Below are 21,808 nucleotides of genomic sequence, written 5' to 3' on the forward strand. Positions count from 1 at the left end.
TTTCAAAAAGGTAAGCTTTAATTGTATTAAAAAATACCCATGTTTTTAGTAAGCAGTTTTTCTACAGAGCCACAGGCCTATGGGAGCAACCACACATCTGCAAGATGCAAACAACATCAGAGCTGTTAGAATTACATCCAGCCTGCTGCAAGGGGCTGAGATGGTGAGAACAGGCTCCTTGTTCATCTGTACCATTATGCAGGAAAATCACTAATTCTCTTCCATACATCCCATTGCAATGTGATTCCTTGCTTGAGGATAACCAGGAGATCCTTTCAGAACTGGTATTGCTGATGCTGTTCTGATGTTAAAGTGCCAAGGATCATCTGAGACACAGGCTGGTTTCAAATATCCTTATCAGCATAAGTTAGCTTGTATAAATACCATTCAAGTAATTTTTCTCCTTCATCTCAGTTCAGAGTTCTTCCAGTATATGGTAATTCTAGGCCTCTGAATTGCAACATTCAGAGGGGAGGTGTGAGATAGACACTACATAAAATAGGCAGGGGCTGAACCCACTATCTACAGTGTTGAGGAAAGGACTCAGTTCTCATGTTTCTGTCTGACAGCAACACAAAAAAACTTTTTTGTACAAACTCCAAGACAGGAAGGAGGAGCAGAATCCTAGGTCCCACTCATGAAAACACTTATCCTGGCTTCAACTTAAGAGTCCATTCTAGAAGGGCTTAAGATACTGTAACTTTGATAAAAAGGAAGGATAACAATGTAATGATGGACCAACTCAAGGCACCTGTTTATTTTGACCACATTTAAACATTCCCATTTGAATGGCATGTTGCATTAACCAAGATCTAAAATCCTGGTTCACAGGCATTTAGTACCCTCTGTTTTAGACATCACACTGTTAAGTCAATACATCCCAGTCCCTTGTAAAAGACATTTATGTTGTCTTTTCCCATAATTACTGTACCACTGGTTTTGGGAAGGTTGGAAGAAGACAGCAACTAACTTGGAAGTAATGGCTAGGATGAGAGTTGGCATTAGTGTGCATGCTTTGTACCTCGAATTTTGCTTTAGGATAGAGTGGTCTTGCCCTGCTATTTCAGGAGCCACTGTCTTTCCACCTCCCAGGGAGAAGCATGCCTGTCCTTTGCATAGTCTGTGGCCAGGAGAGCCACAGCTACTGCAGCCTTTTGCTCATTGACTTTGACAGGTGTTAAAATGGGCTATCACCACAACCCTGCTTTACTGAGTAACCTGTGCAGGGAGCTACTTCCTCTTGAAAAGGTCATGGAATTTTCTTCTGCCCATAGAATGGTGGAAGGCCAAGTGCAGCTCCTGGGACAGTCATGACCACTGGCTGCAAGGTACACTGCAGAAAGTACCTCCTGTGTGCTGGAAAAGAAGGTAGTAGCACGTCTGTAAGACAAATCTGAATTCTGATTCCATAAAGTGCCTTTCTTCTAGAATGCATTATAGTTCTTCATTGTACTTGGCTCTATGCAGCTTAGCCTAACCTTGCAGTGAGAAGACTTTTGAATGATTTAAATATCTGGCATAGTGTTTCTTGTTCAGATTGAAAACCTGGCTTTTATGTCTCTCACAAGCTTTACCCTTCAATGCAGATAGTACAAGTAGTAGTAATTCATTGCTTGATTATACATTTCTAGTGCAGTTTGAGTTAAGATGCAGTTAGGAAGCTCTTGTTCTCCTGGTTAAAGTCTGAGAACCTGCACTGGCTATGCAATGCCTTGTGTTTTGAGAACACACTGGGGCACAGCACAGACCTGGTTACTGTAACCACCATTCAAACCCGGGCTCTGATCACAGCAGCTGACCAGAGAATTACCCCAGAAACTGAAGGCACCACTGTAAAGGCAAAGTACTTCAAAGGGAGAAGAGAAATCAGCAACATCCTATCTTATGCTACACTTCCCTCCCTCTTGTGATTCAAAACACACCCAGTAGATGTCTCCCAGCTGCTAGTATGCAACAAAGTACCGAGTGCCCAGGAGGGGATTTGGAATATCTGTACATAACTGTTTTACCTTGAATTATGTTATTTTCTTGGAAAGATAAGCTGGTTCCACAGAACAGTCCTTCATGTTCCAAGCTGTAACAATTTGTTTCTATTATGTACCCATTACCCATTTCTCAAGAACTTTCCATGTGATAAAAATAAAAGCAGTATATTGTAGAAAGGGAGTGCAGGTGAAAGCACTTTTGCAGCTAATCAAATAAGGAAGGGTTAGGAGAGAGAAGTCTTGTTCTGTTTTCTGCTGGACAACTTCCTGACTTTTGTTGCAGCTGCCTGCCAAGAGAGACTTGGTAGAGAAGCAAAATTACAAGGAAGAACAAAATTACAAGGAAGAACAAAACAGGCTGCAGCCATCCAACTGGATGGATGCTACTACAGTAATCTGTTCACTTTGATGCTTCTGCACCCATACTACTGCTAACAATTGAAGATGTAATTTCTGCACAGCAGAGGTTTAATAAATGTCAGGAATTTCAGGTGCTTCTGCTCAGTGGACTCTGGCAGTGCTGTCTCCTGGACCTCATGTTCCAACAGCTTGTAAACAACAGTGCTCTAATGCAGGGTGTTAGAAAGCCTCTGACTGCAGTGACTTCAAATTTCAACATTAAATCAAAGGTTTGTTTCTGTTTAGTTTAGCAAAAGAACTACTGACAGAGAACAGAAAGTCATTAACAACTGACCACAGCTAAACTATGTAACAAACCTTTAAGAAAGTGAGAGGAGAAATTGCTAGAGATTAGTGTCAGTTCCGTTTTTTTTTCCTTTGCATGTCTGAAGAAGTGACAGCAATACAAGGGCAGCTCAGGTGTACTTCCTCAGGGATTGTCACTGCAGACAGCATGTTAAAACAAGTGGAAGTTAGAGAAAAGAAGTATGGAGGTTGTGGGCCACTTTTGTACTGCAGGTGTCAATTTAAAACAAAGCCATTTCTTAAGGAAGAGAGACTGGTCTTTCCATTAAATGATACTCAGCTGTTTTTACCTCTTTCTACATTTTTCCCCAACATTCTAAGGATGATGATGTTACAGTTGTTGTGAGAAACTGACAGTATGAACAACAGCATATTTTCCTCTGTACAAAAACATCAAAAACCTTGAAAAAGCAGCCAGGGGAGTGACTGTTCAGAGATAGGCAAATTGCAGGAACAATTACCTCCTCCTTTCCAGAGGGAGACAATCCACAGAGGGTAGGCTTGGAGAACATGTGCTTCACCTGTTTCATAAAGGTGCTGGCCTGCTTTAGAGCAAGACCTCAGTGGTTCAGGACCTGCTCATCATATAAAATGCTGGGACAAGTGGATACATCAGCTACAGTTTGCATTCCTACAGTGCACAGAAAGCCTCTAAGAGTGCTGAAATCTGTAACAATAGAAGCAGCAACTAATCAGCTATGGCCACAGTTCAGGAAGAACAGTCAGCTTAAAGCTGATATTGCTACTGGCTGAAGGAAGGATTTAGGGCAAAGTTGTATGTCACACCTCGAACCCACAGTACCATTCTTGGATTTTGCATGGCAAAGGGATTACTCTTTAATGGGATAACCTTCCTGCAGGTAATGACTAGTCCTTCAGGAGCTGAATCCTATCCTTTCTACAGCCTAAGAACACATCTGTTTCATCTGGTTCTACAGCTCTGCCCAGGAAAAAAGACAGACTTGATTTTAAACATTGTTCCTAGCAGCTGGGCCAGATAAGAGTACCAAACTCCAAGGGAACCTCCTGCAAACCTCAGTTGTTCAGCTGAAAGGTCTGTTCTCTGTCTCACAAGGAAAGCCCGGGATAGCAGCAGGCAATGCTGAAGACTCAATAAAAGGAGGATTAGCAGACAATTAGTGTTAAAGCAAAGGAGCAACAAGTCCCATCAGCTACAAAGGAAGGGCTAGTGACATTAGTTAAAGCATACTTCTACCCCAACCAGCCCAGCACCATCTAGCTGAGGCTGGAGAACAAAGTGACTGCAAAGTGGCTCAGAGGTGTTGGTCCCTGTTAAATGGGAGACCGTCTTGCTGGTTTGAAGACTTTAAACCAAAGCAGCAGGTGTGATGCAAGTAAAAACCAAAGGAGGTGGTGGGATGGACTGAGGAGAGAGGGTGCTTTTCTCCAGCTATGGGAGGTAGGTGCAGTCTCTGCCAGTTTAGACCACCTCAGATGCTGGAAGTGAAACCATGCTGCTCCAGTAAGCAAAGTCATAAAGTCCTGTAGCATCCCCGATTCCAAACTTGCTTCTGCCATTTACAAGGAAAGGTGGCTTTACTTCAATTCACCTTAAAGTTGGGTGTTGAAAGGAGTCCTGGTTCTTATCATTGGTTTATCTGTCCCCACCAATAAACTTGGTAGTAGCTATTTATGAAACTGGGCCATTAACAGCTTGTGCTGAAGCCCTCTTCAGTCCCCAGGTGGAAGGGGGAGTTGATAGGAGGATTTTTCAGCCAAGTCTGAAAGCTCAGCTATAGCATTTCACATTGGTTGTCATCAAAGTGCTTTCCTGAAGTCTTCAGGCCTCAGGTATCCAGGCTAGGCCAAAACCTAGCCATCACTGGCAACAGTGAGGTTTGGTGCAAAGGTGCCACTGGTCCTAGCTAGACAAAACAAAGAAAACACAAATGAAAGGGAAAGGGAGACAAAACCAAAAGGAACCCTAGAGCAGGTACTCACTGGGAAGTTGAGTGTGAGAAAATAAAATCACATTTTGTTTTAAAATTATAAATACTCTCCATATAAAGTTATTAAATAACTGTGGCTGTGGTGAGTTCCAGTGATCCTCCTAAGCAATGTCTGGCAGTCTTTAAAAAGTGATCTTTGCTCCTCATCTCTCTTGCCCTTGGTTTAAGTGCAGCAGGGGTTGTCAATGACTAGCATCACATCAATGCCATACACTTCCAGGAGGTCCATAAGGAAACTTCGATCCCCTTGGGGATCCAGGCCCATGCCTCGTGCGTGGTCAGCTGTCAGTGTCTTGTCCTGGCTGGCTGACACCTCCATCAGCGTCTGGAATATGCGGTTGTTCTGCTCCATGAAAAACCTACAGGGCAAAGTCAGCAAAAGTCATCACACTGGACCTCCAAAAAGACATTGTGTTTGCCAAACAGACAGCAGAGCCCCAGAGCTGCATTTAACCCCCTTTAGAACGGCGTTTAAACCCATTCAGCTAGAGACCCCACCTTGTTAGGTAGCGCTGTACTACTTCCCCATTCACTCTACAGGTGACCCAGAATAAACAAAGATAAAGCAGTCACTTGGAACTGACAGCAATGCTCCCATCTGTGGGTGGATTTCCCTCAGAAGAAGCCACCTTATCAGCTAAAGTGTCCTCTGTAGTCATCAAGCAGGTATGTCACACCTACAGCTCCCTAATGTAAAGGAGGAAACAGTGTTGTCACCCATCTGATAAGCCAGTGGGTAAATAAATTCTCCATTAATGGTGCAGAACTCACCAGTGAGAGCTACTTCCTACCTGTTGCTTTCCTGGAAACACACAAAGCTTTTCAGAACAATCAGAGCTCTGCCCAGTCAGCCCTTCACACAGTTTCATCCCATTACTCCTCAGCTGCTGCAGAGTGTGAATGCCAACAGAGAGTGAAGGGCTTCAGAGGTGGTAGACATGTGGTTTTTATCTAATTATGTACCTCCCACTCTACAACCAGTTGTGGTTCCTCTGTTTGCCAGGTATGAAGTCAGCCGCAGCAGTGGGCCAATCCTCCACATGCAGGTCTTACCTCCACCCTGTACCAACCCCCAGCATGATACAGTGGCTGCTCCTCACAAACATTGTCCTTTCCAGAGCCAAACGTTCTGGCAACAAAAATCCTATAGTGCTCATGTTTGCAAGGGCATTCTTACATCTCTGATTGTGTTTTAAAAATCCACTTCTCCGTCCCAGCACATAAGCAACCCCAGCGGGTACTACATTTTGGCTTCTCAAAACAAAAGGAAGATGATCTGAAGAGGAAGAGCCAGTCTGTTTTTGGAACTCTAGAGGAAGAAAGCTAACTATGGAATTATGTCAAATGTGCTGTTTCATAATATGCCAAACAGTATAACACAAAATCAGTGCAAGGGGCTCCCTAAAACTAGCAGTGTCCAACTAAGTATTAGAGGTAGCCACTCACAAGATGAAAAGATCCTCTTCACAGGAGCTGCAATCCTCACCCACTTCTTGAGAATACATTAACATCTGCCTGAGAGAAGGGAGACAGGTTAATTGCACATACCTACTGTGAACCTGAGATCTTCAGGAGATGAGCTGAAGCAGTGGGATATTTTGAAAATATTACAAGGAGGAAAGCACAAAAGAGCAGTGTCCTCTTTATTCCACATCTCCTATCAGAACCACCCAGATGTCTGTGATTACCTTTGGTCATTGAGCCTTCTGTACTTCTCCTTGTCAGCATTGTTAATTTTCAGGAGTGGTTGCAAATGTTCATGGTGTGTCTTCACATTCTGGTTATCCACATAGACATCATAGAGATCCCGTTTCTGCTCAAAGATCTTTTCTGTTGTACCTGCCAAAATCAGAGAAGATTTTCAGAGCAGCATGCTGCTTTCCCAGCAGACCAACTGTTCTCTCCTGCTTGCATAGTTAGTCATTCCATGCACAACCTATTTCTCATCAATTCTATTCCAGAGTCTGGTGTCTCAAGACATTTTGCAGCCTGAAGCTAAAAACAATCATGCCTAATCCATCATACTTACAGGCCACATATGATACTTCTGTCTCCAGCATTTCTATGTCTGCCACATTCACATAGAAGAATGGTTTGGACTCTGGGACAGTTCCTCCAAGACCAGGCAGAGAAACATTTGCAAGGCAACAGCAGCAATACACTGTGGACAAGAGAAGTACATCCTGAGATGCTTTTGGTTTCCCTCAAGGGCACTCTGAACCCCACTGGCCCAGTTCTCCCACAGGCCTCTATGAAAACAGTGGTCAGAGCTCTGAAATGCCCTTGAACACCACAACTTCTCAAGTGATTACATCCTGTTTTGCATAGGAAATAATCACTTCTCCCATAGGAATCCCACATTCTAGAATCCAGTCAGTGCTCTTATAGTCCTGTACTGACAGGAACTGAGTTTGACAGTGCCAGATGTGTCCTTACTCATCAGGCATGAAGAAAAGCATTTGGTAGGAAAAGTGTAAATGCAGACTGAATGGTATCTTCATGAGGCAATGGATTTTGAAGACCTGCATGACGTCTGTCCCCTCAGTACTCACAGGCATTTCTGCAATGCTTCAGCCTACTAGATCAGAGCTCTGCAGTGTCCCTGGAAACATACCTCTATAGCAGACAACTCCAACTGGGGGCGGTGAAAATATCAGTATGCGCTTGCGCAGCAGGGCAAACTTCCAGAGGACGAGGATCTGCTCACCGAAGAATTTGATGAACTGAGACATACAGCCAGCAGGGTGTGTGATCTGCAGGTGGAGCAAAAGGGAACAAAACAGCTCAGAGGTGAATCAGGGACACATCCACAGATGCTAAGTCTAAATGTGGGAGCAAGACCAGCACACAGCTTGCAACGGTCCAAGTAACAAAATCTTATCTAAGGCAGCCTACAAAGCGCGGGAGTGACTGCTTACATAAAGGATTATGAGGCACCAGCAAGGAGCAGCAGCTCTCTGCCCATTCCTCCAGGACTCAGACACCTGCCTCACCTTCATCTCTGGGTACATGTATCTGTGGATGGAAGGCAGCCAGTGGACAGGTTGCTGAGAGCTTGGGGTGCCCTTGCTGTCAGGGAGAACTCCTTTCTTGTCATCATAGAATGCCTCTAGATGGGAGTAGTGCCCTGGCATCTCCAGCTGGTGTCTGGAAAAGAAAGGAGAAAAGGGGAGATCTCAAGTGTCTCCAGACTATTTGTTTAGTGCCTTGCCCCCAGCAAACATCTGCTCTCCCAGCTGAAAGGGATCCTGGGTGCCTCAGTTGCACAGACTCATCCAGGAGGGCTGAAGAAACACCAGGACTACCAGCTCTCAGTGCAGACAGAGAAAACACACAGGACTCACACAGGCAGTGAGCTGGGTGTGCATAGGACTGGTCCTGTTTTAAATACAATCAGGCAGGAACAGTTGTCTTTGCTACCATCACCATGCTACATCCACTCAACACAACTGAAGCACACAGCTAGCCAGGATCACCATTAGACAATTAGAAGCCTTTTGTAAGCCCCTAGAAGGCAAAAATGGGAATTTCTTGTTCTCTCAACTCTCCCTGTGACACTTATGTCTGCCTACAATAACTAGGGTTTGGGTAGCATTTGACTAGCCTGTTAGGAAGGAACAGACTGCTGCTAATCAGTTCCTTGTCTCCTTCCCACTGTGAACCTGTAATATTTTCTGGGGAAATAGCCAGTCAAAGAAATCACAGCAGGGCATTGTCACTGAATTCTCACTTGCCTAAAACTGCTCACATACCCTCTCCCAGGTGGGGAATGGCCAGACCCATTCCCAAAGGGAACTTACCTGACCTGGTTCTCCAGGAAGTGCATGTACCTATACAGCAGTGTGTAGGAAGGGGAGAGAATGCCCACGGACTTCATGCGGGCACCACGCTCCAACTCACTCTCCACAGGCATGTTGGCAAAGCAGGCCAGGCCAAAACAGAGCCCTTTCCGGAAATAACTGGGGACAAAGGTTTGACAGAAGGCTTAATGTCAAAAAGAAGAAGAAAGAAAGGTAACTGAGTGCTAAAATTACTGATTTGGGAACATCTTTCTCCTGCAAGGAGCTCCCTGAAATCCCATTCTGCTAGCTGAAGCTGAAGGGCTGAGGACAGGCCTTGGGTGCTCCAGTCTTCTCAGTAGCAAGAAAAAATATTTAAGGCTGGAGTTCCCAGGAGTTCCCACTAAAGCCACATCACAGGCTGATAAAAGAATGCAAATAAATAACTTGGAAGGAAGACCAACAGAATGCATGATTCAGTCAGTGCAGAGCCCTTCCTCCAAGAAAGGAGCCTGCAGTGAATACAGTTCTGAGGACAGTACAGCCACCTGGTCCTATTTTGGGTGTGCCAGCACCTTGAAGCACACTCTGATTATCAGACTGCAAGGGTTCAGTTCACATGCCTTTAAGAAAGTAACTGTTATTCCTGACCAAAAGGAATTGTGACACTGCAGTTCATTGCAAAATATTGCTGCATTGCAACATTGGGTTAGCAGAATGCAGAAAATTCCTCTCTTAGGTGTTTCCACTGAAGGAGCTAGCAAGGAAAAAGTGAGCGAGACGTGTTTGTAACATCATTTAAGGGAGCCAAAAACCCTGGCAGAGTTAAGAACATTTTTCTAATTCCTGTTCCTGCAAAATTCTTCCCATTTCAGTTCTACCATTGCTTGCCCTTCACCCTAGGCTTCTGCTGACAGTCTCAATAGTGGTAGTGCAGATCATTTGCCCACTAAAATTAAAATTAAAATTTCCACACCAGTAAGAAGCTGGCCTGCCCCAGTTGGCTTCTACAGGCAAAACAGTCATATAGCAGATCCCTGCAGCTAGGTGGTACTTAATATGATACTGGAATTGTCTGAAAAATATCTTTGGCTCAGGTAGAAACAGTTTAGCAAGCAGGTTTCTGCAGGAGTCTAGCTTCCTAGGAGGGATTTCTCTTGCATGTTCTGAATGAATAGCTGGTGGTGTAGATGCACAATTAAGAAAGGAAGAAGTAATACAGCTCAGATGTACTCACATGAAATCTGACTGGATTTTGTGGGACCCGCTTGCCATGGATTTGAATTCCACACCTTCCAAATCTATATCTTGGGGTAAACACCATTCCACCATGTTGCCTGCAGAGAAGCAAATTCATTTGGGTAAGGCTGGATACAGTACTCATTTCTGAAATGCATACATCATCAACAGCAAGTTGTTGCTTTTCTAACCCTGGGACACCTGTGAAAGTGCCCTAACACAACTCCTGAACTCCTAAAGTGTCACAGACAGTAGGTGACATACAATATGCTATTCATCTCCTGTCAATGTTATTTGTTGTAGCACAACATGCAGACACTGCAGGACATTTGGGGCCACTTCTGAAGCTAGTGCCATTTTGTGGGTTTATCCTTGGTAAGCTTAATCACAGAGCAGCTATTATTTTACCTGATGGTGGATAAGCTTTGATCTACACAAATATCCATCCCACACCGAAGGAACCAAAGGACAAACTATTGCTCTTTAGGGTGAGTTTCTGGGATAGTCCACACCACCACCAGTATTGTTTTTGCCTGTGCCTGCCAGGCCTGGTCAAACAGAAACCCCTAAGCCATCATTCATCACTTCTTCCCTGAAATCTCTCCTATTTTTTTAGGGTAGGAGGAGTTAGCTGAAGCTTTGTATGGAGGCTCAGGTGATCCAAGTGCTGCAATGTGTTTGTGTATGCTAGAATAACCAACAAAAAAGCACATAAATTACAAGCTAGATCCAGATCAGCAAACATCTGTCACCTGCCAACCCAGGCAGAAACATGCCGTTGTTCAGGGGAAAAGGCCACCTGAGGAGCCTGATCCTGGAACAGATGATACCAGAGAAGTCATAAAATGTCTCTAAAGCAAATGAAGTCCAACAAGTTTACTGTGGACCAAAAAAGGGGTCACTTCTCACACTTGCTCATACCAGCACTTCAGAGCCCAGCCTGCTCATCTGGACATCCCCACTGCACTGATGATGAGATGAGCTCCAGATTTACCCACTGAGTTTCTGTTCTGTCAGTCTGCCCACAGCATTTGAAGGCATGAGGTTAGTTTTAAAAACAAGGTAAACAAACCAAAATTCTTCAGGATAACGCAGTGGCAGATACAGCACAAAGGTGCTTCCCACTGGTTCACTCCTTTCCCTGCCCTTTGGGGTGAGCATTCCAGCTGTGCTTGTACATTTGGAAGGGCTTTACACTCAGCCAAGATTCTTGGAGATATTTAAATCTGAGGCCTCATTTCTGAAGCCTGTCTTTTGTCTCATTACTCATACTGCACAAGTATATGCCTGCACAGGAATAGGGCTTAGCTACTGACATTTAAATAGGCTATTTTTCTTCTCACATAGATGCTGTATTCAGTAGACCTCCCCCAGCCCTGCCTGGCAAGGACTTCAAAAAAACCAACAGCGTTAGGCATGGCAACAGGAGAAGTTGTGCATGCAACTGCCCACTTGCAGTGCACAAGCAGAGCTCTCCTGCAGAGCTGGGCTGGCTGGGGAGCAGCAGGAGCCTCGTGACCCCAAGCACAGCCCTGTGCAGTCACACACAAAACCACAGAGCTCTGCTGTGCAGCGCCTTGGCCTCTGAGGCGTGTGAAAGGCTGGCAGAGAGAGCCACTGACATCATAGCAGCCTGCACACTCCCCTGGAGGGCTAGCAGATTATATATAGATGGCAGCTTTTGTTGTTTGGGGTTTGTGTGGGCCTGTTTGGTTTGCCTTTTAAAGGTGCAAGACCCTTCCTTGAAAGCATGAGGAAGTCAACTCTTGAGACTGTTGCCTCATAACCACAAAATTGAGGTTAAGGCCAGATGTGCTTTTAAGCCTTGCCCCACAGAGGATCCCTTATTGGTCATTACCTGTAGATTAACAGATGGATAGGCAAGAGTGCCATCAAGAGCAAAGGAAGATGGGCTTTGCTCAATTTAGTCACAAACACTGTCAGGTGCTGCTGAGGTGGACGTGGCTCAACAATGCCTGTTCTGTAGCAGCAATAAGGAAAGGATGCCTCGAAACAGATCTTTACCCTGCATGTGACCTCAAAACCAGCTCACTTATCATGTAGTTTGGGTTTTTTTTCTGTCAGGAGCAACCTGCACCTGTGCTCCTGGCTGTTCCTCACACCACCCTGCCCTATGAACACGGGAGTGACGTGGCGGTCGGAGAACAAACGGAGATTAAAAAGTAGGAAAGTCAGTCTGGCGAAACAGGAGAGCAAACAAAGGAGAGACTTCACCCAGATGTGACACGACTGCCAGCCTGACCGAGAAACCAGAGGAGGGAGGAGGGAGCAATGCTGTACAAAAACAGGAAGCATTGCCCTTCCCTGTGGAGAAAGCAGCTCTCGTGAGTACAGGAAACTTTGAGAGTCACCCAGCATTAGAGAGCAGGCCAGTGATCTTGCTGAGAGTCAGATCTGCAGAGCTGATCTTCTGGAAGTTGTCTCCCATCTTCAGGTCAGGTCTGAGCCAGCACTCATTTTCTAGTGTGCAAAGTTAAGGATGTTCTTCCTCTTGCTCTTGTATTTTCACATCCTCACAAAGAAGATATTGGCATCAGCATTTGGGGGCATCACCTAGCCCTCCTCAGTATTAGATGTTTCCTAAGGCCATTAGGGTCCCCAGCTGTGCAGTGCTACCATATTGTGCCAGGACTGGAGAAGCATAAAGTGTAACCTAAACATCACACTCATTCCATTTCCTGCATGGAAGAAATGTGGAACAGAAAAACAGGATATTTGTATGTTCACTGGTGCAAAACACATTACTTCTCTCTCTTCCCTCCTTGTATCTCTCCATTACTTACAGACCCTTCCAGCTAACAGACTGTGTGGGACCTCCACAAAGGTGACTCTTATAAGAGAGCTCCTTCTCAAGAGTCACAAGTTTACCATGCTGCAGGTGAGGCCAGCGCCAACCCAGAAGCTGTCTCTGGCGCTTACACCAGTCACTCACATGAACTGACAGGCACAGAACTGTAACAGTGACCTGGGAACCCCGTAACCTACCTTTGGAAACTCATCACATGCACCTTCTACACACTGAGCTAGTCTGCTTCAAGCCCTTCTAAATTTAGGAGGGAAGCTATTACATTCTTTATCAGCATGGTCACCACTTCATGCTTCTACAGTAAAACCTCTCTTGCCCACCTACTTGCCTGTAGTTGAGCAGACACCACCAGACATAACCACCTGCACAGCCACCACCAGAAATTCAGCTGTTCCTGTGCCTCAGCAAGGTGCCAGAGGTGGTCTGCTGTGCTTTTCCTGGGCAGGATCAAGCAGGTTTCCAGCCCAGACACCAGCTGGATGATTTCCTTTAAATCATACACAATACAAACATTACAGAAATCCTTCACACAATCTGATGTGGCTGACCAGTAATTCCCATATTCTCTTTTTGACCCTAGCAAGTTCATGCCACTGCAACATCATGATCTTTTTCCAACTCCACACCCTCAGTAGGGCCCTTTGCTCCCAGCTGTAAAGATGACATTTGCTGGTATATTGCTCACAGTCCTATCATCCATGCTGGGTAGCAGCAGGAGGCTGAATCTTCCTGGACTTGACAGACTGCTCCAAGGCTGATGACACCCAGCATTAACTGCACATCAGATGTGGGAAGAGCTGTTGCCCAACTTTCTCTGGACTTCATTCAAAGCAACAGCTGGTTCAGAAAAACTCCTGAGAAAGCTCAGCTTTCTGCCAACTCCCAAGAAAATCTCACTATTTCATAGAAGGCATATGCTGTCGGATTGAAAGACAACCTGCTCTTGCTGCAGTCATCCAGACTCTTCCACGTTTTGCATACTTAGGAGAAACACCTCCATTTTCCATCTCCCAGTGGAAAGATGACATCCAATCTCATTTCAGATTTTTATGAGTGAAGAGCCTTGGCCCACTAGACTGAGGACACTTCTCTCAGGTGCAAGGGTCCCAAAACCCTTGGGTGTTTTGGGACACAGCAGCCGTGCTGTCTGACACTGGCCATTGCTGACAGCCCATCACACCAGCAGCTACCTCCTGTTCACTGCTTCCTTAGGATTTTCAGTTCAAGACCAGCATTCAGCCTTCACTACCAAGGCCCTCTTGTGAGCATGGTGTCAGGTACTTTCCCCTTCCACTGAAGAACCAACCTCACTGTGCTTTACAGACCTCTTTCCTGTCTCTTGTACTCTTACTGTGCATTTGCTAGGGCAGTGCCTGTCTAGAGAAGAGAGGCTCAGTCTCACATCTGGATGCAAATGGGCTCCTGAATCTCCTTCTCTTGCCTATAGACCCCAGGTTGGTGCCTAGCAGCCAAAAGACCCAACAATGTGTCTCAGGACATCAGACTCCTCTGCACAGTAGTACCTGTGTTCACAGGTGTGAATATCTCTGTGTCCAAACATCCTGTTTTGTGGACACTGTGGCAGCAGCAGGATTGGAAAACAAAGTTAAGACATCTTCTGAAATGCTGATTTACAGGTTTGAAATTAATAACCTTTGTCAATAGCAATCCAACACCACAGTCGCACAGCACTGAGAGAGATAGATATGGCAGTGAGAAGTGGAAAATGCACTCCCTTGCACTCCTTCAAAGCACTAAGATGCCACCAGAGGCCAGCCTCTAAACACATTGGTCACCAAGAAATACACACGCTGCTGCTGCTGGTGATCATGCCCTGCGAGCCTGCTGGATTTATGCCTGCCACAAACGCCATCCATCACGGATAGCTGCGGGCAGGTCTGCGCCACTCCACGGAGACAGAAGGATGCTCTCAAGATGCTGCTAACAGGTTGGTGCCCTCCAGGCAGCACTGGCAGAGGCTCGGCCTAAATCGGGGGCACAGGGGATGCCCCAGCGCCGTGCACAAACTCCCTGTGCTGCGGGGAAGGGACAGACCCGTCCCTCTCCTCGGAGCGGCACCAGATGCGGCGCCTTCCTCCCGCCAGAACTTCTTCTCGGAGGGATGGAGACCAAAAGCCATCCATCCCCTCGTGCTACGTTTTCGGCAAATGCCCACGTCCCCCGGTCCCGACCCCGGCAGCCGTGCGGTCCCCGTGCGGGCAGAGGGTCCGGCCCCGGGAGGCGGGATGCGGGGGGAGCGGTCCCCGAGGGATGCCCAGTCCCGGCCGCATCCATCTTCCTCCAGCGGCACCGGGAGAGCCCCAGGCCCGGCCCCCGCGCCCCGGCCCGCCCGCCCCCGGCGCCGCTCACCCGTGCGGGGGTCGAAGGTGACCACGAAGACGGCCACGATCTGATCCTCCTCCGCCTCGGCCCGCGGCGGCCCCGCCGCCTCCGCCGGCCCCTCGCCGTCCCACGGAGCCGCGCTCCAGCCGCCGCCGAGCCGCCGCCCGCCGCCGCTACCGCCGCTGCTGCCCGGCTCGGCCGCGGGCGGCGGCGCCGACACCGCGGGGCCCTCGGCCCAGAACAGCAGCGGCGCCTCGTCCGAGCGCTCCACCATGGCCGGGCCGGGCCGAGCCGAGATGAACCGAGCTGAGCCGGGCCCGGCTGAGCCAAGCCGAGCGGGACAGAGATTAGATGAGCCGAGCCGGGCAGAGATGAGATGAGATGAGATGAGCTGAGCTGAGCTGAGCTGAGCTGAGCTGAGCTGAGCCGAGCCGAGCCGAGCCGAGCCGAGCCGAGCCGAGCCGAGCCGAGCGCAGCCGCACCCCCCGCCGCACCGGCGGGGCGCGGGGAGCGAGGGGCGGGAGCTCGGGGGTGTCACCGGCGGGGCGGGGCCGCGGGGCGGGCATGGGAACGGGGCCGCCGGGGCAGATCCCGGCTCGGAGCTTTCCCGTGCCGGCTGCTGGAGCAGCACTGGGGGCTGGGGACAGCGCGGATTCACCTCCCTGCGCAGGGTAGAGCCAGCTGCCCGCTTTCTGTCCCCCCCAGGCTGTGACCCCAGTGCCGAGCAGCTGCTTCCCCCAGCCCGGTGCAAGCCATCCTGCCGGGAAAGCCGCGGGAATTGGGCACATCAGCCTCGGGGCCATCAGGCTCGCACCCCCTCAAATGGCTGTGGTGAAAGCTGCGAGCCGAAAATCTGAACGAGTCAGGGATACTGATCCAGTATATACTTGTATGTGTATATATATATACACACACATATGTACATACATATACATATATATGTGTGTGTGTGTATATATGTATGTGTGTGTGTATATATGTGTACCTAAGTGCTACAGAAGGATGTGAAACAGTTTTGGGCAGAACAAGCGGAATCAGCTTGAGGTTGAAAGATGGGGACAACAAGCATGACCAAGGCTTCTACAGGCAGCCAACTTTTTGTAATTACTGTCCTCCTTATGCCACCACCAATGTCATTAAGTGTCATTAGGATTAATTTGGTTCCCTGGGTCTTTCTGATTAATTGAATTACCCAATTAAGCAGACCACAATTGAAAGGAAGATATTGTCATAAAAGCCTTAATTGTCTAAGTTTTTTCCTGTTGAGCAGTTCTGAGTGTTCAACACTCCATTAAGAAACCCATCATCCAGTTTCTCAGCAGTGGGGTTTGGATTTTTGCTCCTTTTTTTGGTAACATTAGCATCCGTTTGCTGTGAGCCTCATTTCAGACAGCTCCAACACTGAGTGGGCATTTTATTTTGCAAAGCCCATGCACCAAGTTTACTTTGCAGAGCTATAGACCAGAGTAGGTGGTTTTCAGCAGATGGAGTTTTCCATAGAAGGTGACTGGTAAAGAAAAAAAGAAACAAACCCTGCACAATATTTTGTTACTGTGTAAAGAAAAGCCAGATTCTGCAAATACTTGGCCACATGCTTTGCTTTAACTGTATAGACAGTGCCAATCTTCATTTGGATGAATATATTTTTTGCATGTTGGTGATGCTGAAGTGACAGCTCATTTCTATCTTCCTCTCCACAGCAGTGCTTCTACAAATGTCAAGTGTCTGTCCTCCAGCAGTCTAGGCAGGAAACAAACTCCAAATAAGAAATCCTTCATGACCCACACGAGCTATTTGTGGTGCAGAGCTGTTGCTGGCCCCCTCAGCAGTGCTGTCACACCAGAATTGCCCCAGCATGAGAGAGGGGATGCTGTGGGAAGAGCAACTAGTGACAGAGAGCAGAGGTTGCCAGTGCTGGCTCTGAGATGTGTGAAACATCATCAGCTCTGCTGAAAAAACCCATGGGACAAGTGACCTGCTGGTACCAGAGCAATTGATATGGCTTTGGCCAGCAATCCCAGCCTGCTGAGGGCACACTCTTTGTTCAACACATACAAAAAACAAAGGCCACATTTTCTACTGTTTTATTATTTCACCAAAATTGGAAAGATTTAGGCTGGAAGATATTCTTACCCTTTTAGAAATAAAACCTCTACTTCAAAAGAAAATGAACACCTTTTCACTCCAGCTGAGGGCTCAGGAAATTGTAATCAGGTCGTTGAACAGTCAGAAAAAATGTAAATAAAAGTGTGGTAGCTTTTATTTTTAAAATGTGAGATGAACAAGCTAGGCCTTCTTTACACAGCAGGTCCAAGTTTTCTCCTTTACATATCACATCCCTCCTTGGAAAAATGGATACTGCCTCTAAATCCTGAGGGGGAAAAGAAAGTTTAAAAATTGTTTAAGTTGGGATTGAAAACTGGTCTGAAGGAGTTTCCTTGCTGGGTTATTCAACACAGGTAGTCATGGGGACTAAAAGCATTATTTCTTCAGAATTAATATATTCCAGTCTAATGCTCGAGGTACTGAACATCTGATGAATGCAGTCAGACCACAGCAGTACTAAAGTGGTCCTGGACCTCAGCTGCTGCAGACACAGCTTGTCATAGCAGAAAGCAGCCAGTGCTGGCACTGCCAGGCTTCTGGATCTTGCTCAGGGTAAGGCACAGAGAGGTGCAGCAGCTGCATTTCAGGCTAAGAGAGGCTGCATGGTAGCAACAGCTCTGTGCCTGCAAGAAATACTGCAACCTCTGGGCAGGATGCAACCTGGCATGTCCTCCTGAGGCTGTTTTGGTGAATTGGATACAACTCATTTCTGTATCAAATGGATTGTTCAGCACAGTCCTAACAAGCAATTTCAGAGACCCATATGGCCATACTTGTCATTTAAGGCATGGGTTAGCAGAGCACAGAGACCTCAGAGCTATGTGGCCCTGTGTGCTCTGGTGGGAATTGCCCTTGATGTGCGCAAAGGAAAGCAAGTGCTGCTTCTGCCAAGCACCCTTCTCCTATGGGCTGCAGCCACTTGCAGTCTCTGCTCATCCTTCTAGCAGCTCTCCTCAAAGCTACGAACAAACCCTGCTGTAACCTTGTTCCAAATTAGTTAAAACCTGCTCTAGTCCCCCTTTGAAACACAGGTGCCCAAAGGCTCAGAAGATTCCTCTTTTTAACAAAGAGGTGCAGTGAGGGGAGACACTGACCTGCTCCTAAGGAGGTCTGTGTATGGCTCCTAACTTTCTCCTGGGGTCTTATAAATTATACATTCATTCATAAATCTCTACATTATAAATCAGGCTAATGACCTCTCCATGCAGGCTGCGATGCTTGCCCAAACTAACACATGCAGGAAGTGAAATTCAGACTTAAAGTAAACACAGGCCCCCATCATCACAATAAAAATAGCATCTACAGGTAAAGCCCACAAAGGCTGGATCTCTGATGGGATTAGGGAGCAGACAGGCTGTCAGCAAACATCACCTCCCTGACAGGCCCCAGGAAGCTGGAGAAGGGATGAGCATACAGGAGCATACAGGAGCAGGGAGATGACTCAGACTGAGAGGGAGTCCTGGCTCCCTGCAGAGCTGGTTGTTGGCACTGCAGATCCATTCCAGAGAGAATTCCTCATCCGGCAAGCAACTGTGGACAGGTGCTGCCAAGCCCCAGATGTTTCCCATTAGCATTGGCTCAGGTGTGATGTGGTGTGGTTATAAATGGTCCAGGGCAGGAGAGAGAGGTTGCCTGTGGGGTATCTGGACACTCTTTGGGGCACCCTCTGCTTTTTGTAGCTGTATGTAGCAGGGAATTTTGCTTCTCCCTGTCTGGCAGAGAAATTTAAGGCAGAAAGAGTGAGTGGAGGCTGTGTGTGTTGTTCTTTAGTATGTGTTTGCTTGTGTGATGAGTGTAGGGGATGGAGGAGCTCTTTTGGGAACTTGCTGGGAAAGGCAGTAGCTTCTGGGTTGTGTCTGACTTATGCCTATAAGGCAAAAAGCACAATCTATTGTTATGTGAGCAGTAATTGAATGACTTTGTACTTGATAATTTTGGGGTGCTCTTTGTTAACTAATGCTGTCTAATTATGCTGCTGAATGGCCAAGGTTTCTGTGTATGTGGGATGGAGGAGTGTGGTTAGCAGAATGGGTGCCCTTCATGAAGCAAGGAAGAAGATTGTTTATGGGTAAATAATGCTGTCTTTCCCTCTAACAGAACAGGCCAACATCAGCTCTACCTGTTCTGTTTTATGTGCTAACATGGATGACTGGGACAACAGCAATGATTTCATTCAGCGACTGGACTTTTCCAGTTGTGGTGAAGAGAGTGAAGACAGAAGTGTAAACGAGGAAGACTCCCTGAGCTTGAGCCCCCCTAGAAGCTCAGAGTTCCAGAAATGGCAAGAGAGCAGTCCTCTGCCAGGAACCCCTCAGAGAAAGCTTAGTGAGATTTTCCTGAGCAGGACAAAAGCTTGGATGAGTCCCACCCTGAAGTCTTCCCCATCTGTGAGCAAGAGCTGGAGTAAACCTGAGACCCCACTGCACATCACCTGGAAAAAGCTGCAGCTCTGTGACACCCCACACACTCCTAAGGTAATGGCAGCACTGTGGCAGCTCTGTAGGTGATAAATACATCTCCCTTCAGTAAGTTTGTTGTTTGGGGGGAGCTTGGAGATAGGCAGCTGCTCTTGCTGCTCTGTTCAGCACATTTTGGATGCAATTGGGTTTTTGTCTTGAAAACTGGAAATGCCATTTTGGCTGGGATGTGGACTTTGCCTGGCAAGTCTGATCAGCTGCAACCAGCTTGCTGTGTGGTTGCCAGTTTTTCTTTTTGTTTGAAACAGTCCCTCAGAGACTTTGAGGGGAAAGCAGGGCTTTGTTCTCAGGGTAGCAAATCTCCTATGGAAGGGGTAGCAAACCAGTGTGCTTGTGGAGGGAACTTAGCCTCTCTCCACCTGTGTCATAGTCCTAAAATGTAGCTTAGTTACTGAGAGGATGGTCCCAGTCACTGTTTTGTGTGTAACTTCTTGGAGAGGGTATAATAGAACTGCTTTTTGTCTTGGGTAAGCATAGGTGGAGACTTGGCACCAGCTTCTCTGTTCTAGATAATTTCTGGTGTGTTCATGGCTCCAAGCAGTCCAGACCTGCAGTGAAGCATGGCTGTGGGTCTTCTCTGTGTTCCTGCTCTACTGATAGCTTGTTTGTTCCTTTGCTTAAGTAGTACACAGAAGATCAGTCCTTTAATGCTTCTGAGCTAGGGTTTGGCTTCTGTCCTCCTCCAAAAACCTGACTATGTGGAGAGAAGAATGATCCTCTGGCTTTGCATGATAGATTGTGTGCCAGTGTTTACTGAGGAACAGCTTGCCACTCTCTAGGGGAAAGCATACTAAAGGACATCCCTGTGAAAACTTCCTACAGTGACCCTTTATAAGAAATTTCCCAAAATCCCACCTTAACATAGGTGAGAGGTTGTCCTTGCTTTAGATGGAGTGAATTTTCTCATAGTAACTAGTACTGCACTGTGTTTTTTGGGCTTTAATTAAGGACAGTGTTGCTGAAACATGGTTGTTGTCACGTGATGTTTACCCAAATTCAAGGACTTTTCAGTTTCCCATGTTCTGCCAGTGAGAAGAAGCACTGGCAGCTGGGTGGCTTCATAGCCAGGACAGCTGCCAGGAACAAACCAGAGGTAAGTTCATGCCCTAGGATGTTATGCTCAATATATAAACAGAAGGCAATTAGCCAGGAGGAGCTGATTAGGGCCCAGGGATGGGCTGGACATCAGTCAGCAGGTGGTGAGCAATTGTTAATCACTTGTCTGTCTTGGGTTTTATTTGTTTTGTTGTTTCTTTTCATAGAAATAACAATTATATTTTAATCATGAAACTGTTCTTTTATCAACCCTCAGGTATTACCTGTTTTTCCCCTTTCTGCTCCCCATCCCACTGAGGAAGGGTTTGCAGTTGTGAGCAAGGGGTTCACAAGCAGAGAGCTTAGTTGCTGGCTGGGGTTAAACCATGATAGAGGTCTATAAAAATCTTTTCCAGACCAGATGAGCTGCAGACAGTGAAGGTTGCTTTCAGGGTGTGCATTGTGTAGATAAAATGTTGGCTGGATGATTCAAAACATGCTGCTTGTAGTTGGTCATGTTCTAGCCCATAAGCAGTAATTGCATGAAATCAACCCTTTCTTTTCCTTTCTCTCCTGGGATAAAGGTCTTGTTTTCCAAGCATGCCTCAAATGATGGTCTGTGAAGGGCCTAAATCTGCTTGTAGAAAAAGCTGGGAGCATTGGCCTTAGAACACTTGGAATTGACAGAAAGGATGAGAGAGCAGAGCCTCGTCTAAAACTGCAAACAGAGCCACCAGATGTGAGTGGAGCTGTGGCTCCAGCATCATAACAGTGAGACCACTGTGGGATTGAAAAGATATAGGAGTACCTTGACCTTCAGCAGGGAGGGTTTTGTTAGTTCTCTTAGCTAAAGGGCTTTTAACTAGAAGAAAGCACGATGCTAAATAACCCATTAGACTTTATCCCACTCTCTTGAAGCTGAAACAAGTCAAAGCCAAACATTTTTTAAAAGAAGTTAAGTCAGAGTGAGTAGATTTTTGTTGTCAGCTCAAGACTGGTGTCTATGCTTCCTATGGTCCAAGGGTCTGGGCTAGTGAATGCAACACAATGGTCTGTGTTCTGTGGAGAGGTGAATATAGAAGATTCAGAGGTCCTTACTGAATTAAAGTCTCTGAAACTCTGGTTTTTATTCAGGAGGAGAAATAGGTTCTTTTTGCTTTGCTAATAGCTGTATGAAAATATTTCCAGTAACTTTCCCTATCTTAATGCTGCTTAGTGCTGGAAAACTTGGGTGGTGTTCTAGCTCACCTCCTGACAAACCTGTCCTGACCAAACTGATGCAACAGTCCATGCCTGGCAGAACTAGGTCTTCCATATTAATGTAACATATGATGCAATTTCT

General features: G+C 46.7%; 2 protein-coding genes across 5 annotated transcripts in view; one reads left to right on the forward strand and one right to left on the reverse strand.

Annotated features, from left to right (window-relative positions):
• On the reverse strand, nucleotides 1–15,245 carry DENND11 (DENN domain containing 11). The gene is made up of 9 exons (XM_033057120.2): nucleotides 14,876–15,245; nucleotides 9,677–9,776; nucleotides 8,461–8,619; nucleotides 7,654–7,807; nucleotides 7,275–7,413; nucleotides 6,690–6,821; nucleotides 6,349–6,499; nucleotides 6,107–6,175; nucleotides 1–5,019 (listed from the first exon to the last, which is right to left on the reverse strand). Exons 1-9 carry the CDS (start codon nucleotides 15,120–15,122, stop codon nucleotides 4,824–4,826), a joined length of 1,347 nt encoding a protein of 448 aa, XP_032913011.1. The 5' UTR covers nucleotides 15,123–15,245; the 3' UTR covers nucleotides 1–4,823.
• The window catches only part of LOC116994996 (single-stranded DNA-binding protein, mitochondrial-like), a 21,766-nt gene continuing 14,280 nt past the window's right edge, over nucleotides 14,323–21,808 (forward strand). Inside the window, exons 1-2 of one of the 4 annotated variants that reach the window (XM_033057116.2) lie at nucleotides 14,323–14,453; nucleotides 19,052–19,428. In XM_033057116.2, coding sequence (XP_032913007.1) covers nucleotides 14,441–14,453; nucleotides 19,052–19,428 — 390 coding nt within the window. In that variant the 5' untranslated portion in view covers nucleotides 14,323–14,440. Of the gene's footprint in view, nucleotides 14,454–15,447; nucleotides 15,738–17,619; nucleotides 19,429–21,808 lie in introns of those variants that run through there. The other 3 variants (XM_033057117.1, XM_033057118.1, XM_033057115.1) reach the window with 3 other exon arrangements.

This window comes from Catharus ustulatus, chromosome 4, assembly GCF_009819885.2.
Source record: "Catharus ustulatus isolate bCatUst1 chromosome 4, bCatUst1.pri.v2, whole genome shotgun sequence".
NCBI classification, from domain to species: Eukaryota; Metazoa; Chordata; class Aves; order Passeriformes; family Turdidae; genus Catharus; species Catharus ustulatus.